At 31.5% G+C, this 16879-nt stretch overlaps 1 protein-coding gene across 1 annotated transcript; it reads left to right on the top strand.

Moving 5' to 3' along the window:
- Positions 1-1622: 1622 nt before the first annotated feature.
- LOC114176660 (isoflavone 3'-hydroxylase-like) lies at positions 1623-3563 on the top strand. Its single transcript, XM_028061769.1, has 3 exons — positions 1623-2242; positions 2320-2686; positions 2768-3563. The coding sequence occupies exons 1-3, from the start codon at positions 1728-1730 to the stop codon at positions 3383-3385; spliced, it is 1500 nt and encodes a 499-aa protein (XP_027917570.1). The 5' UTR covers positions 1623-1727; the 3' UTR covers positions 3386-3563.
- The last annotated feature ends 13316 nt before the right edge of the window (positions 3564-16879 follow it).

The raw sequence follows: 16879 nt of genomic DNA, 5'->3' as shown, positions 1-16879 counted from the left end.
CCTGAACCCTTTATCAAGAAGACTTTCGGTAAAGGGGACCACACTATACTCATATGAGTCAATCACCAAGACTAACTTGACTTTGACACCATGAATGGATCTATAAGGAAGAATCATTAGCGAGATAGAACACTAAATGTAGAGATGGGTCAATTTGGGTTGATGGTGGAGACGGACCAACCCGGGCAGAGGGTCGAGACTAGTGTGACCTAGGTCAAAGGTCAAAACTGGTCAACTAGACTCAGGTCGAAGGTCAACTTGGGTGGACTCGAGCTGAAGTGCGAGGTCAGTTGGCATGAGCCGAAGATCGAGATGGACTAGCATAGGTTGAAGATCGACCCTTGCTGTTTTTTCTAAATGTTGAGAAAGGCCAACCTAAACCAAAGGCTTAATAATATATTTTAATAAAATGAACATTTTTTATGTTTAAAAAGAAATCCCATGGATTGGTCCTAATCCACATATCTTTGTGGACTTTTTTGCCCTACAAGCTTTTTTAATGAGAGACATGTTGATCTTGTGAACTTTTTTTGCCCAACCTATGTGAGTCAGGACCAAACCCTATAGACTAAGTCAAATTGTCAGGTTTATTCTCGGTAAATACTCGCTTAAACAAGAGTCTTAGTTCTATTTTAACTTAGAATTTTGTCATTTTTCTATAAAAAAACATAAATTCACTATAAAAAAAGTAATTTTAAATAAAAAAGTTATTAAGAAGACAACAAAAAAAAAACTAAGAATAATGATCCAAATATTAAAGATAAGATTACAAATTGGAATTGAAGTATTGTATAATAGGTGAGAAGTATCCTTGAGATTTACCACTATTTGTTTTCAAGAATTTTGTGATGGATGTATATTTTTCACATGTGACAAATTTTTGTGGCAATACATATAACGTGAGACAAATTCCCATCGAGGGGGTTTTGGGACTATTTAGTGATAGTAGAGTTTATTTAAAAAATAAATCATTTTTAATTTGTAAAATAGTTTCGAACTAATTTGATATTTAATATTTTTTTCTTTTTTTTTAATTATTAATTCGAGAGATTTATAAGAAACTTTAAACTTAAATTCTTGAACTCTTCTCTTTTATCCTGGTGAAGGAAATATACCTCGTCACTTTTCCACGTGAAATCAGAAAACAACTTACTTAAATATATGAGAAAATGACAAACACATCCCAATCATTTTAAATAAAAGACACAAATCTGTGATAATTTTGATAGACACATATATTTCTAGTTATACTAAAAAGCATCAGAGAGCAATTGTCTTCATCCACTCTTCCCTTTTCTATATGAAAACAAACACAAGTGAAAGATGCACCTACCTACTCTCTTCCTTTCTGTTCATTATTTAATACTAAAATTAGTACATGCTAAACGGTACCTAACCCTACTCTTGTCATGGTTATACAAAATAGTGTCATAAATATATTCTAAAGACGGCCTCATATCATAATCCAATCTTGATTACATTAAAAAAAACATTCTCATGTTAATGTACTAACTTATCGGAGTTATTTTATTATGGGAATATTGTATGGTAGTTCTATTAAAAATTTATCTTGAAAAACGGTAAATGATAAAGAGAAAAACTCATCTCACCGTTTTTTTCTCACCTATTACAAATCTAAAGAAGAGTTAAATTCAATTATAAGTTGAATTATGCTATAAATCCATGTCCAAACTCATAATCCTAGCAATAGGTAAAAGTATTCCGCCATGGTTCCTTTGGTTTATTACGCACTCCTTTTTCTTGCTTCCACTTTCACATTCAAGTTTCTTTTACAAAGAAGGCTAAAAAACCTTCCACCACATCCACCAACACTTCCCATAATCGGCAACCTCCACCTTATCAAGCCACCGCTCCACCGCTCTCTGCTCAGCCTATCGGAAAAGTATGGCCCCATCTTCTCTCTCTGGTTCGGTTCACGCTTTGTGGTGGTCATCACCTCCCCAACCTTGGTTCAAGAATGTTTCACCAAATACGACACCGTTCTCGCCAACCGGCCCCGGTTACTCACCGGCAAGTACCTCTTCTACAACTACACCAGCATGGGGTCCTCCCCCTACGGCGACCACTGGCGCAACCTTCGCCGCATCATCACCATCGATGTCCTCTCCACGCAGCGTCTCAACTCCTTCTTTGAAGTCCGAAGGGAAGAAACCATGAGGGTCATACAAAAGCTTGTTCGGGAAACGTGCAAGGGCTTCGCCCTTGTGCAGATCAGACCCAGGTAAGAAAGTGAGAAATTTTGCATCTTTCACGTATCTCATACTCCATCCAAACAGAGACTGAATCGAGTGTGTGCAGGCTGACGGAGATGTCATTCAACAACATGATGAGAATGATATCTGGGAAACGGTACTACGGTGACGACGGTGACGTGACGGACGCGGAGGAAGCGAAGCAGTTCAGAGACATAATCACGGAGGTTATGTCGCTGCTGGGTGCAAACAACAAGGGAGACTTCTTGCCTTTGCTTCGGTGGTTTGATTTCGACGGTTTGGAGAAGAGGCTGAAGTCGATCAGCACCAGAGCTGATGCGTTCTTGCAGGGACTCCTGGAAGAGCATCGCAGTGGAAAGCACAAAGCCAATACCATGATAGAACATCTCTTGACTATGCAAGAATCGCAGCCGGAGTACTACTCCGATCATATCATCAAAGGCCTTATTCAGGTAACAAACACCCACTACAATTCAACATCATTCCTTCATTCTTCTAAACCTATTCGTAAAAGATACAAGATTGAATTGTAGGGTATGCTTCTGGCTGGAACAGACACAACAGCAGTGACTATGGAGTGGGCCGTAGCATCTTTGTTGAATCATCCAGAGATATTGAAGAAAGCACAGGATGAAATAGACAACTGCGTAGGACAAGATCGCTTGGTAGAGGAGTCCGACATTCCTAATCTTCCTTATCTTCAAAACATTATCTACGAGACACTTCGGTTGTTTTCTCCAGCTCCAATGCTATTGCCCCATTATTCTTCAGAGCAGTGCAGTATTGGGGGCTTCACTGTTCCACGAGACACCATAGTGTTGATCAATGCATGGGCCATTCAGAGAGACCCTGAAACCTGGAGTGATGCTACATGCTTCAAGCCCGAGAGATTTGAAGAAGAAGGGGAAGCAAACAAGTTGATTCCATTCGGATTGGGAAGAAGGGCTTGTCCCGGAATTGGTTTGGCGCATCGTTCTATGGGCTTAACTTTGGGATTACTGATTCAGTGCTTTGAATGGAAACGACCAAGTGATGAAGAAATCGATATGAGAGAGAATAAAGGTGTGGCAATGCCAAAGCTAATTCCACTGGAAGCTATGTGTAAAGCACGACCAATAAGCCACAAAGTTATGCACCAACTTGCTACTTAAATATCCAATAAATCATGCATAATTACAGATTAATGAAGGGCATCATCATCTTCAGCTACACTCTCTGAGTTGCCCATAAACATTTTCCTATTATGTATGTAAAGAATGTGTTTGGTAAGATGTCTCAAATTAATTTATCTGAATACTTTCAGGCTTAATCCACTAGCTATTTAAGTTATTTTTAGTGTCTAACTTATTTAAATTTCTTTTATTATCTTGATACATTTTCCTATTATTTTTATTTTTTATCTGTTATTATCTATTTTTAATTTTACATATACAATTTAATCATTACATTATTTTTAATGCTATTGGACTACTTTTTATTTCTTTTATATAGTTTAAGTTAAAAAATTTAACACTATATAAATTGAATTAACTTATGTTTCGTTTTATACTATAAGAGCTGTAACACTAGTTGAAATTATAGTATACATTTCTTATATACTATAACAAATATAAAAATTACAAAAATAAATAAAAATTCAAAATTGATTAATACTCGTTAAATTAACTTATTTTAATAAAAATACTAAAAATATTAATAAAAATACATCCATTTTAAAATTATATATATATATATATATATATATATATATATATATATATATATATTGTCTAGAAACTATATCTTTATTTATATAATAAAACTACAGTAGTTATATTTTTTATTTTGTTATTATCAACTGATTTTACTAAGAAATTCTAATTTAATAAGTAAGGTTATCAGATATCGAAACTTTAACAACTAACTTACAGTTTATACCCTAACTTACAAACTAATTTTACCAAACACGAATATATATTTGATTTCGAGTTTAAAATGAATAGTTTAAAAATGTAAATTTATACCAAATTTTAGCTAATTTGGAAAAATTAAAAAATAACCTCTTTTACTAATTTAAGCAAAGCCACAACAAAATAAGTTATTAATGTTCAATGGCGGAACCACTTTATGACATAGGGCGGCTCTCTAAAATTTTTTATACTTACATAATTTATTATATATTTTTAAATTTATTTTTTTAAAAATTAATATTTTTAAAATATTTTATATATTTTATTTTTAAAAAAATTATATATTAATGCATAAGATATATTTTTTTATTATCTACATTTATTTTTTAATTTGGCCTTTTAACTAAATATAATTATTTTCTTAATATTATTTTTAAGTGATTACTTGTTTAATTTAACTATCTTTTTATTTAATTATTTTTTTAAACTTAATCAATATAAATGAAAATTAATTATAGTAAAATAAAAATTATTTATATTTAATTTATAATAATAATAATAATAATAATTTTATTATTTTTTATTATCATAAAAAAATAAATACAATATTTTTACTAGTTTATATAAAAGATTTGAGATTACTCTTTTGGTTTTTATTTCAGTTCAAAAATATCAAGTTGATCTTTTAGTTATTTTTAGTTTTAATGTGGTCCCAATTTTTTTAAAAATAATGCAATTTGGTCTTGTTTTTGTTAAATTTCTTGAATTGGATCAAGATTTTTCCATAAAAATTGAAGTTGTAAATAATGATGATTTTCTTTGTTGATGTAATTAATATAATCTCATTATCAATTTTGATAAAAACTCCTTTCTTCCTTCAAAAAATTGAACGAAAATGATCAAATTGTATCAATTTTTAAAAATCAGGACCAATTTGAGGTTAAAAAACTAGAGGATTAATATAATATTTTTGGATGAAAAAATAGACCAAAAGATTGTAACGTCCAAATTAAATAGATAAAAATCAATTTAAATAAACGTCACATATATTAAATATTCAGAGAGTGCTGAAAGACGGGGTATGGCGTACACAGTACCCCAACATATCCATAACTAAAGAAGGTGGCACAACACTGCCTAACCCCAAAATAACATGAAACACAACAAGACTGGTTCTTGTACAGAAAGGTAAATCTAGACAATAACTTCTTCAATTGAGGGCTCCATAGTGAGCCCATACCCGCCCATGACCATCACGTTGTAGCATCTCCATCGCTATTACCACTGCCTCGGTTTCTCACATCTGCTCACATCAATAGAATTGATGATCATTGCAAAGGGGGAAGACCACACACAACCATACAAACAAGCAAAAGGGTAAGCTAGTGCACAAGATTCATACATTATAATAATTATCATTCAATCATAGAATCGAGCATAAATGACGGGAACCCACACATAATATATCAAACCCCCTTTCAAAACTATAAGACTTGACTATCCGGATCCATATCTGAGGCACCACCACATGACAGTGGAATTATGCCCTACAAATGAGGTGTCACCGCGAGGCCTTCACGGAATTATACCCTTACAGGAGGCACCACCATGTGGCCTCCGTGGAATTACGCTCTAACCTTGAGGCACCACCACGACCCCCCGTGGAATTACGTCCTTTTCGTCGAGGCACCACCAGGGACTCCCCTTAAGGGTCCATGGAATTACGTCCAACCGGTGAGGCGCCACCAAGATCTCTCACTACAAGAGTCATGGAATTATGCCCTACCCATACTTTAAACATGTTTCACCCGCAATCAATAATTTCTCAAAACATACATATCATGTATAATCAACAAATCATGCAACTCACGTTTTGTCATTCATATTCCATCAACCACATGCCATTTCCATTTCAAATGTACACATTAATCATGCCATCATCACACAACCCTTCTAGTAAAGCATTTGGGTCAGATAAGCAAGCCACACACCAGTGACCATTTAACAACCACATCAAAACCTGCCCGCTGCCTCGCCCAAGCTAACAGGGCTCGCTCAGGCGAGAGGGATCCTCTCGCTCAGGCGAATCCCAGCTCGCCTAGGTGAGGGCGCGACGAAGGAACAGGGGGCTCTGCGGGGTCTCGCTCAGGCGAGCCCCTTCTCGCCTAGGTGAGAGCACTCCTCGCTCAAAAAGAACGCAAGTCGCCTAGGCGACAGTTCGAGGGACAAAAACCTGGGCGAGCCTTTGATAATCTCGCCTAGGCGAGATTAGCTCGCTTGGACGAGAAAACCAGCACCCGCCACTATTTTTGTTCACATAACAGATTCACATACACCAAACCCGAAAGCCAAATGGCACTTTTATCACATCACAGTAGCATATAATCCACAAAACCATACAATAGCAGTAGAACACGCAGAAAAATGACCTAGACAAATGGACCCTAGCTTCCCTTACCTGGAAAAGACTAGTACGAGACCTCGATCTTAAATAGTGGTGAACGGCAAAACCAAGAGCGACTCAAGGTGCTGGAAAAAGATGAGAGACATGGGAAAGAGGGTTATCCAGCGAAACAGTAGCAGAACCACGAGCAGGGTTGGAAGGAGACTTACGCAGAATATGGAAACGAAGTTGAGCGCTGTTCGATCGGGAAAACGTAACCCTAACAGAGCTCCTTACGGCAGCAGAGTATGACGGCACAGTTCTAGGTCTGTTTCTGAAAATGAGACAAATGGGGATTAGGGCAACACGAATTTGGCATTTAACCTATGGGCCAGCCTCTAGACCCAACAGCTGTAGGGCAGCCCTTCACTTTAGGGCAGAAAAGGGAACCAGAAATTAATGGGCCTTATAAAGATTAATTCAACCAAAATTTTGACATCCCAAAATTTTAACTCAAGTTCCACCACTGTTAATGTTAGTCAAGGTTGATGTAGAGTTATAAAGAACTAATATTAATGAGTATTTTTTTTTTCAAATAGAGAGTTACTTTAAAATTATGAAACTAAATTGTTCGAGTTAATTTAAACAAGTCATCATTATGAAAGTTTAACTAAACAAATTTTTTAAGTCAACCTTTTCAATATAGAGTAATATAGTTACAATAAGAAACGAAATTATCAGGGATAAAACTGATAATAGAAAAAACTTATTAGTGAAACAAAATAACCAATAAATAAACTACTGACAATAGTAACATTAGTAGTAACATTATTACAATAAGAAACAAAATTATGAATGGGTAAAATATGTTGTTAATAGCAAAAATCTGTCAGTAAAACAAAATTATCAATAGATATATTCACTGGCAAACCTTAGAAGGTCCTCATGAGGCATGGCCCCCAAAATATTTTTTCTTTTTAAATATTTTTTTATTTTTTAAATTGATTTTTATTTGTTTATAAAACATAATTTAATATTAAAAAATAATAAAATTAAAAATTAAATATAATAAAGAATAATAAAATTAATTGAGATATTTTTTTGTTCTCTCTCATTTTAAGTTTCTCACGTATTGTATTCATTTATTACTCTTGCATCTCTTGTTTTGTTTTTTGTTTTAAAACATAATTATAGAGTTAGATATAAATTCATTCTCTCGCTTTTAGTTCTCTTCCATTTTTTTAAGATAAAAAAAAGTAACTCTCTCCCTTCTCTTGATAGGAAAATATAAGTTTGATATTTAGTTTTTTTTTTCATCTTATGAGTTTTTTGTATATTTATTTTTTATGAATATAAAAAGAAAAGTTATGTACTATATGTTTTTTCATATTTCTTTTTTAGTAATTATGTTTCACAATTTTTGATTAAATTTTGATAAAAAAATAGTCTTATTTTTATTAAATAGATATATTGATGAAAAAAAATAATAAATTCATTTTTTGTAAAGTGATAAAAGGGAAGTTACCCTAAAAATAATGCAAATTTACTTCTTCATCTATTTTCAGGCATGATACTAGGAATTCAATTGTTGAATTAGAGAATCATTTATTAGAATTCACAGAATGATAAGTGGGAAGTTTCATATTAATTCTTTTGAATTATAGGCAGAATGTTTCATATTAATTGTTTGAAACTTATTATAAGAAAATGTGCTCAAATATGGGAATATTCGGGGAAAAAGATGAAATTACAAAAACTAATTTAAAATGAGTTTCATATCAAATACAATTTCAAAACTATAATTTTTGTAAGGAAAAACATACAAAAATGTCAATACTAAATTATATATACTTTTGTTATATTAGTAATAATAATTAAATATATAAAATTTGATATATTATTTGGACCCTTTCAAACTTTTTGACCAAGATATCTACTAACAAACAAATATCACTTGATAAAATATTCATTGATAAATATCAACGACCAAACTTTGTTGATAATTATCTATTACTAATTATTGGCAGCAAAAAATTTTAAATAAGTTTTTTTCTTCTTCGTCTTCTCCTCTCCTCTTACTCCTCTAGTTTCGTTTCCTCCTCTATTGTCATTATCTCATTTTGTAAAAAATTTGACATTTATTTTATTAATGAATTTTGAAAAAAAAATCATTTACCGAAACATTTATAGTTCAATTAATTCATTTATTGAAAAAACAAATCAATTACCGACATATTTTACTATGAATAGTCAAAGTCCAAAGGAACCTTGGCCTCTATTTTATTGACAAAAATATATGTCAATAATAAAAATTCTAAATATTAACATATTTTATCAATTAAATTTACTGGTAGATACATTATCAACGAAAATATTCACTGTTAATAAAAATTCTAAAAAATATTTATTGATAAAAATATTTATTCAAACTAAAATTTCTGATTTATAGTTGGATCTTTTATTGGTGAAAATATTCCTTAATAATAAAAATTTTAAAATGCTTTGGTAAAATCGATCAATAAAATTTGTTTTATGGATGGATTTTTTTTGTCAATGATTAGGCAATTTCTTGTAGTCACACATAAAGTCTCACACTCATATTTCTTTTCCATTTTTTTAGTCAGTATTCTAAATTATTGCAAGCATCATCTTATATATTTCAACCTCTATCATTTTTGTTTTTCTACCAGTGTGTTACCATGTATGCAAAATTATTTGGCATCCTTATCTTTTCTATCTTTGTAAATATAATTTAATTGAAGTCATCTTCCCAGTGAACGAATTTTGATTTTCAAAAAGGAAAAGGAAGTCGTTCTTTCTAGACACGACTTCAGTTTAACTTTTTAGTGCCTTTTGAAATTGTGTGCATGCGCGACTTACTTAAAAGTTGTAATAAAAATTGAATATGCTCATTTTTGTAATTTATTTTTAAAACTACATAACTTGGGTAAATAAACTACGAAAGGGAGAAAGTGGTGGTCTTTCAATGCAAAAATCATTATCTACGACGTTAATTATTGACACTTATAGGACTATCATTGTCAAAAAACACGTGATGAAAATATGTAATTATTGCAAATGTTTTAACATTGGTTATCTAGGGAACCGTAGTTAAAAGTCTTGTCAAGACATATGACAACGATTATACGGAGAACCAGCATCAAAACTCTTACATACGATGATTGTTCTATGGCCAACCGTCGTTAAAAATCCTACTTTTTTATAAAAAAAAAAGACTTGTTTTTTTCACTTTACCACTCACTTTGTGTTTTCTTTTTTCATGTATTTCTTTCCTCTTTTTCATCCCTATTTTCTCTCCTTGCACATCATCCCTTCAAGCTCGTCTCACGTCATACCTTCAAGGTTGTCAATCTTTAAACTATTAAAGTTCTCTAATCATCTCGTTGCCAATGTCATTACTTTTCTGTGTGGGCTTGATTCGCATTTGTATGGAGTAGTTTCCTCCTTCGCCAATCTTTGTGCCATTGCCACTAAAACTCGTAGTTACTGACCCATTCAAAGTTATCACCATTGGTCACTAATGTTCTAAGTCTTGTTGTCGTTGATCACTCACAAAACCACCAACATTAAAAAAAACTATTAATTGACATCATTGTTGTCACCGTGTTGATATCAAATGACGACAGTTTATTATTTATCTATTGTTAAAAAGGAAAACTTACAACTATGTTTCACCTGTCGTCAACTATTTTTAACTTATAACGATGATTGAATCAAGAATGGTTCTAGAACCATCTTTGAAAATCCATTTTAACCGTTGTTAAAAGCTTTTTTTATTAGTGACGAGAAGCAACAATAATATTCGTGGACAAAGCAAAATGAAGAAGTTTAATCTTACAATTAAGTTAAAAGTGTAATGTAGTGTGTCTATAGAGTTTATCAGTTCAAGTTGATTAGAGACTTTTGCGAATACAATTAATTTCAAATTGTAATGTATTGTGTCTATAGACTTTATCTATTCAAGTTTATTAGATACTTTTGCGAAAAGTTTTTGAAAAATTTTAAATACACAAATTAGTTATCTATTATTATGTATTTAATTTATTTTGATTCTTTATTCATGAATAAAAACATTTCTAAAAATAGATAATAATAAAAGTAAATATGAAATAAAAGTATATTGGACGAGCGCTTCCGGATTTTGTTTAAATTATTATTAAATATTTGAAAAAAAATTATTTTATCTTCCTAATCTTATATATTTATTCCTATATATTTGCTCCATTTAGTTCTTTACTTTTACTTTAAAATGTTGCTTGATTGGAACCCAAATAATTTCTAATTGCCCATACTGACTTAAGATCTTAGATCCGTCATAATATATATATATATATATATATATATATATATATATATATATATATAAAGTTTAACTAAGTTTTGAGTCTATAGTACATTTGAAAACTTTCGGTTTCGTCCTTATTAAATATTTGTGGTCACTTAAGTCATCAAAATTTTAAAAATTTTCAATTGAGTTTCTGTAGTTAGATTACTCTTAATAATGTGATTTAATAATGTGACATTACAATTATCTTGCAGTGTCACCCTCCTTATATGTCACCCTATAATATTTTATTATAGGAAACCATGATGACGAAACCTCCGTCAAATATTTATTGTACTTAACGAAAATTATTACCAAATTTAATTAAAATGATTAAAATAGAAAATGTAAGAAACGATAAAATTAAATAAATAAATAAATATTTATTTAATAATAATGCATTTAAATGGATCTTTAAAGTAATTAATGTAGAGAATTATGACAAGGAGCAATGGTAGCTTAAGTGGTTCAGTGTGTGGAGTGATGTTGAGAGGACTTGTGTTTGAGTCTTATGTATGCTATTAGTGGGAGATTTTAATTTTTTTAATTATTTTGTTTGTGCATGCATGAACACGTGACATAATATATTTTTACGTTACAACATTTTTTCTACGTTGTTAAGTGATCAGAACCCTAGCATAGCCGGAAGCTAGAACGTTTTTCATTAATTTGGTAGAATTCTTAAGTTAAGAATTTAATTAAGGAAGGGAGAGAAGAGTATTGGTGATGGTATTTTCGTGTGGCCAGGTTAGGAGAGAGTTTCAGACCACAAAAAAATTGAATAAAAGAGAGCTGGGAGTTTTCTGGTGTTAGAGGCAAGGGTTGGAACCATTCTGGATCACAAAGGAAATTCTAGAAGGGCTTTTGGAGCAAGAATATCGAGTAAGGGGAGTTGCACTTATGTGTATTTCGTAATGTATGAGTTTTCGTGGTGTGTTGCATGTACGATAGCCTTTTTCCACTCTCATTTGTGCTAAAAAAATCGTGTTTTTGGGTCCCTGCCCAGAAACCACCTCGCGGCTCAAGAACACTGCTAGGCAACACAAGCTACTTTGAACTAGTTTCTGGGTTTTTCCAGAAACCGCTTGGCGGCATTAGAGGTCCATTAGGCGGTGCGAGCAGTGTTGGCAGATTTTGCATTTTTGTTGGGTTATGTGGCATGCTTGGTTGTCTCAATCGATTCATTGTCTTATATTGATCCTTTCATGTTATAAATAATTGGAAATGCCTCTGTTGGATGCTTGGGACATGTGGAATACGAATCCTTTCATGAATTATGTTGTTTCTCTGATTTTTCGGGCAGCAAGGACCGTCTGCGATGGTTGCCTACCGCTAGGCGCCAGGTCTCTGGTTTTGTTTCGCTAGGTGGCATGATCTAGTTGCTGGGTGATAGAGAACTATCCTAAGATTCCATACAAGAAGAACTTGAAGATGAACCTTTACAATTTAAAGGACCTATGACAAGGGCAATGAACAACAGATTGGAAGATCAAATCTATTCAAGGCTCATGATGCTACAAGAAATATTCGTGTCATGCCTCTTGAGGATTCAAATTCAGAAACGATCATACTCTTTCCTGGATAGGATCGTATCATCTGGTATCTAGAGCAAGGTTCTGGTTTGAATTTTCTCTTCTATGTTATTTTCTATCATATAAAATAAACTACAATTTTTCAATGTCTACTTGTTCTATTTTTTATTTTTTATTTTGTTTTGTTTCATTTGTAAGGAGTAAAACCCCTAAGGTTGTTTCAAATTTGGATGATTTTTTTTTATTTGGCGTATTTTTTTCTTTATTTTTTTCTTTGTTTAAATTGTGTATTTCTACATTTGATTCGTGGAAATTATTTGTTTTTGTGTTTGGGATTTGAAAGTGCACTTACTTTGATTTACATGAGTATGAAGGTTTGAAGGATAAATTGTTAAGTTTGTTGTTGTGTTGAACCGCAAAAAAAAAAAGTTACAAAAAAATAATAATATTGTGGATCAAAGTCAAAAGGAAACAAATATATATTGGAAAAAAATGATCAAAAAAAACAGGGAGTTCAACACAACTTTTTGTTGCAAATTTATTTGTGGTTTATTGAAATCTACTTGCAATCAAACTTTCTCTTAGAGTCTCTGTGTTGTCTCCTTTAAATCTCTTTGGTAGTCCTATTATTTTCTAATTTTAATTTTCTTATTTTGTGTTTTTAAAATTTCTTGAAGTTTTGTCTTGAGTTTTGTATTTTCTTTCACCCTCTTGAGTAGGGATGGCAACGGGGCGAGGCGGGGATGAGTTTCGCTATCCCATACCCATCCTCGTAAAAAAAATTCATCCCCATCCCCATACCCAAATCCAACGGGTATCAAACTTTTGTTCCATCCACATCCTCACCGGGTAACGAGTATAATCTCGTACCCATACCCGTACCCATTTTCTTAATATTAATTTTAATTAATTTTTATAAAACAGTAAAAAATTACGTTAAGGAAACATAATATTATCAAATATTCAAATATTCAATATTAGGAGAATGATTCTTTCTTCGATATCAAATACTTTGAAATAAACTATAATTGTTTACATTTTAGATAGAATACCAAATAAAATTTTATGAGAACTAAAACATTTATTAAATTTACAAACATTAATGAAACCTAGTTGATAAATTTTAATTTTTTTTTAAGAAAATATAAAAGGAAAACAAATATTCAAATTAAAATATATTTTAAATGTTTGTTTACTTCAATTTTTTAAATTCTAATAAACCTCTTTTTTATACACTAATAAAAGTTATAATGCATCACTTGATCAAAGATGCAAAGAACAAATAATAAACATAATAATAAATTTTGACATAGATCTTGTATCTTTTGAACTCCAATATATATATGTTGGATGGTGATAAAAAATATTCATAGCAATTACATTAAATTTTTCTTGTAGTAAATAAAAGTTATTTATACAATTATAGTAAAAAAATTACATTATGATTGATAGTGAGTTAGAAAATAAAAAATAATTAGATCAAACATATCGAAATAGTATTCCACATGATGAAAATAAAAAACAAATAAAAATATATAAAAAATTAACACATGTGTGTTTTAAAAACAATTTGAGAGACTATTGAGAGAAATCACACAAAGAAAAACAAATGTATAATTAAAAATATGATAAGATAAAAAATATCTTAGAGATCTAAGAAAACTTTTCAAATATTAACATATATATTCAATAGTTGAGAAATAACGAAAATTGTTTTAGCGAAACAAAAGAGTTCTTCATATGAAACAAAAATGAATAATAATAAGTAAATAATATTTTTTTTATATTACAGGTAAATGAAAGGTTTATACTATTAAACAATTAAATTGAGAACATTAAACATTCTCATGTTAACGGAAAATATATAAGAAATAAAAATATTAAAAAATAATAGAAATATTCAAATGTGAGACATAAATTTTTTTAAATTGACATACATCATTTCAACATAATTACATAAATGTTATAATAAATATATAAAATAAAATTATATTTATTAAAAATAAAGTGAAATATATAAGAAAATATGAGAGAATAATTGTTGATAAATAAAGAAAAAAAGTTTATAAAAATAACGGTCAATTTTCAAAATTTAATAAATAATTATATTTTAAAGGGTAAAATTGGTATTTTGAAATGTGGACACAAAAGAGAAATCCTCTTTATATATTGTTATAGATGAAAAATATATTGGAGATGCTAATGCATTTCATGACAAACCAAATAATTAGCAGAAATAAAAAATAGAAAGTATATATATATATATATATATATATATATGGTTACTTAATTAATTAATATTTTAATAATTTAAATAGGGAGGAAGATGTGACGGGGACGGGTATTATGGCGGGGATATATACATCCCCATACCCATCCCCATACCCAATTGAAAAAGCGAGGATTCCCCATACCCATACCTATACCCAGTCAATGCAGGGATTCCCCGTCAAAACGGAAACGGGTTCGGGCAATACCCAAGGGGACAGGTTTATTTGCCATCTCTACTCTTGAGTTAAGACTTAGATCTCGCAACGCTTGTCACTTTGTTTGTTCACTCTTTGTTTAAGCTACTAGAGTTCTTTGCCAAGGCCTAAAGGGAATTTGAGTGGTAAAAGGCAAGAGAGTACATTCAAGAAAAAACTTATAAGTGTGATACACGAATGAGAATTTGAGTGAAACACTTAGAAGAGTTGTGAGATCCTAAATATATTTTATTATACTAACATTTTCTTACAGGAACTAGCAATATTGAGTAATGCAACATGTTTCCACAAAGGCATCCTTTTGGAACTGGTTTAACATATGGTTTAAATTATCCTACTCCTAACCACAAACAGGGAAGAATGATGAGGAATATTCAAGTGAGACGAATTTGAGGACAAATTCATTTTATGAAGGAGGGTATGATAGAGGACTATTTCCTAAACTTCAAGTGGTGCAAATTTGAGGACAAATTCTCTTCAATAAGAAGGGAATGATAGAGGACTATCCTAAGATTCCATACAAGAAGAACTTGAAGATGAACCTTTACAATTTAAAGGACCTATGACAAGGGCAATGAGCAAGAGATTGGAAGATCAAATCTATTCAAAGGCTCCTGATGCTACAAGCAATATGAAATTCAAAGAATATGAAGATCATGGCTTGAAGCACATTTGAAGGATAGTTTTTAGGAAAATTAGTTTATGTTTTTAGACTTTGGGTTTCCTCTTATAAATTAGTTATGTTCTATGTTTTTGGGCTTTGGGCTTTCTTTTATAGATTAGTTTATGTTTTTTATGTTTTGAGCTTGGGCCTTCTTGTAGGGTTCTCAAGTTTTCCTAAACTTATGTGCCTATATTTAGAGGTACCAAAAACAATGTAGACACTTTTAGTCATATATTGAATTTGTTTTCATTAAAGAGAGGATTCTCTTTGTTCTTAGCTTAGGCATCCGGTTCTTATCAAAGATTAACATCTTTGTGGTGAATCTTCACTTGACTTATCAATCTGCTAGATTGTGGCATCCTCCCTCTCTGTCTTATTCCACGTTCTTCTCTTATTTATTTGTGTCGTGCCTCTTGAGGATTCAAATTCAGAAACGATCATACTCTTTCCTAGATAGGATCGTATCACTGGGTGACTAAGTTTTCCTAGTCTGCACAGTTTTCGTAAAACTTTATTTCCCGATTCGTTAACCGTCCGATAGGTGAAATTTTGACAGGTGATCCATAATAGGTGATTCTTTACTTTGAACGGTGGATATTTGTATTGGAAGTCTGTAGCTAGAGATATATGTTACTCATGATTGTTGGTTTGAATTCCCGAAGAGTATGATTATTAATGGATGCTTAAGTGTGCTTAAGTGCTGGTATGGCCTTGATTGGTGAATGTGTGTATGTGTGTGTGTGTGTGATTGATGAATATGTTTTTGGTAGTACTTGTTGAACCATGTTGAAAATATAAATCTATATATGTTAGCTTGAATGTATGATGTTATAAGTGTGTGAAAAAGGTCACTATTGATGATATCATTATGACCGAGTGTTGCATGATCATGATGGGTTTTGGGCAATTATGGGAATATGATTATCATACTTTAAATGTAATGGGATTGTGGGGGCATCCAGAATAAGAATATAGCTTTGATTGTGTCTTATGTGGTGTATGAGTTGTGTAATTGTGCAATTGTATCAATTCGAATATATGTGAGTTTAAATGACTAGGTGTTGATGTCAATCTTAATTTGACATAAGGAATTGGTAAAAAAAGGGTTCTTGTAGTTACTAATTGATGTAAGACTTATGCTTTGTATGAATAAATGAGTTATGTGTTTGTTGCCTTATTATTTCATAATTTCATATGAGTTGGACTACGAGCGGAGAGGTTCGTAGAGTTGGACTACAAGCGGAGAGGTTCATAGAGTTGGACCATGGAAGCATTGGAATCCCTAAGACCAACTTGAGTATGTACCTTGTATAGTGTAGTGTGCTTTTCTTAATTTCGTTTTTATG

The sequence above is a fragment of the Vigna unguiculata genome, chromosome 3 (genome assembly GCF_004118075.2).
Source record: "Vigna unguiculata cultivar IT97K-499-35 chromosome 3, ASM411807v1, whole genome shotgun sequence".
In the NCBI taxonomy this organism is placed as follows: domain Eukaryota; kingdom Viridiplantae; phylum Streptophyta; class Magnoliopsida; order Fabales; family Fabaceae; genus Vigna; species Vigna unguiculata.
This window is presented reverse-complemented; position numbering and strand designations above follow the sequence as displayed.

Coding starts and splice junctions, on each gene's coding strand:
- LOC114176660 (XM_028061769.1), top strand. CDS start 1,728: ATGGTTCCTTTGGTTTATTACGCACTCCTTTTTCTTGCTTCCACTTTC. Junction 2,243..2,319: donor CTTGTGCAGATCAGACCCAG/GTAAGAAAGTGA, acceptor GAGTGTGTGCAG/GCTGACGGAGATGTCATTCA. Junction 2,687..2,767: donor TCATCAAAGGCCTTATTCAG/GTAACAAACACC, acceptor ATTGAATTGTAG/GGTATGCTTCTGGCTGGAAC.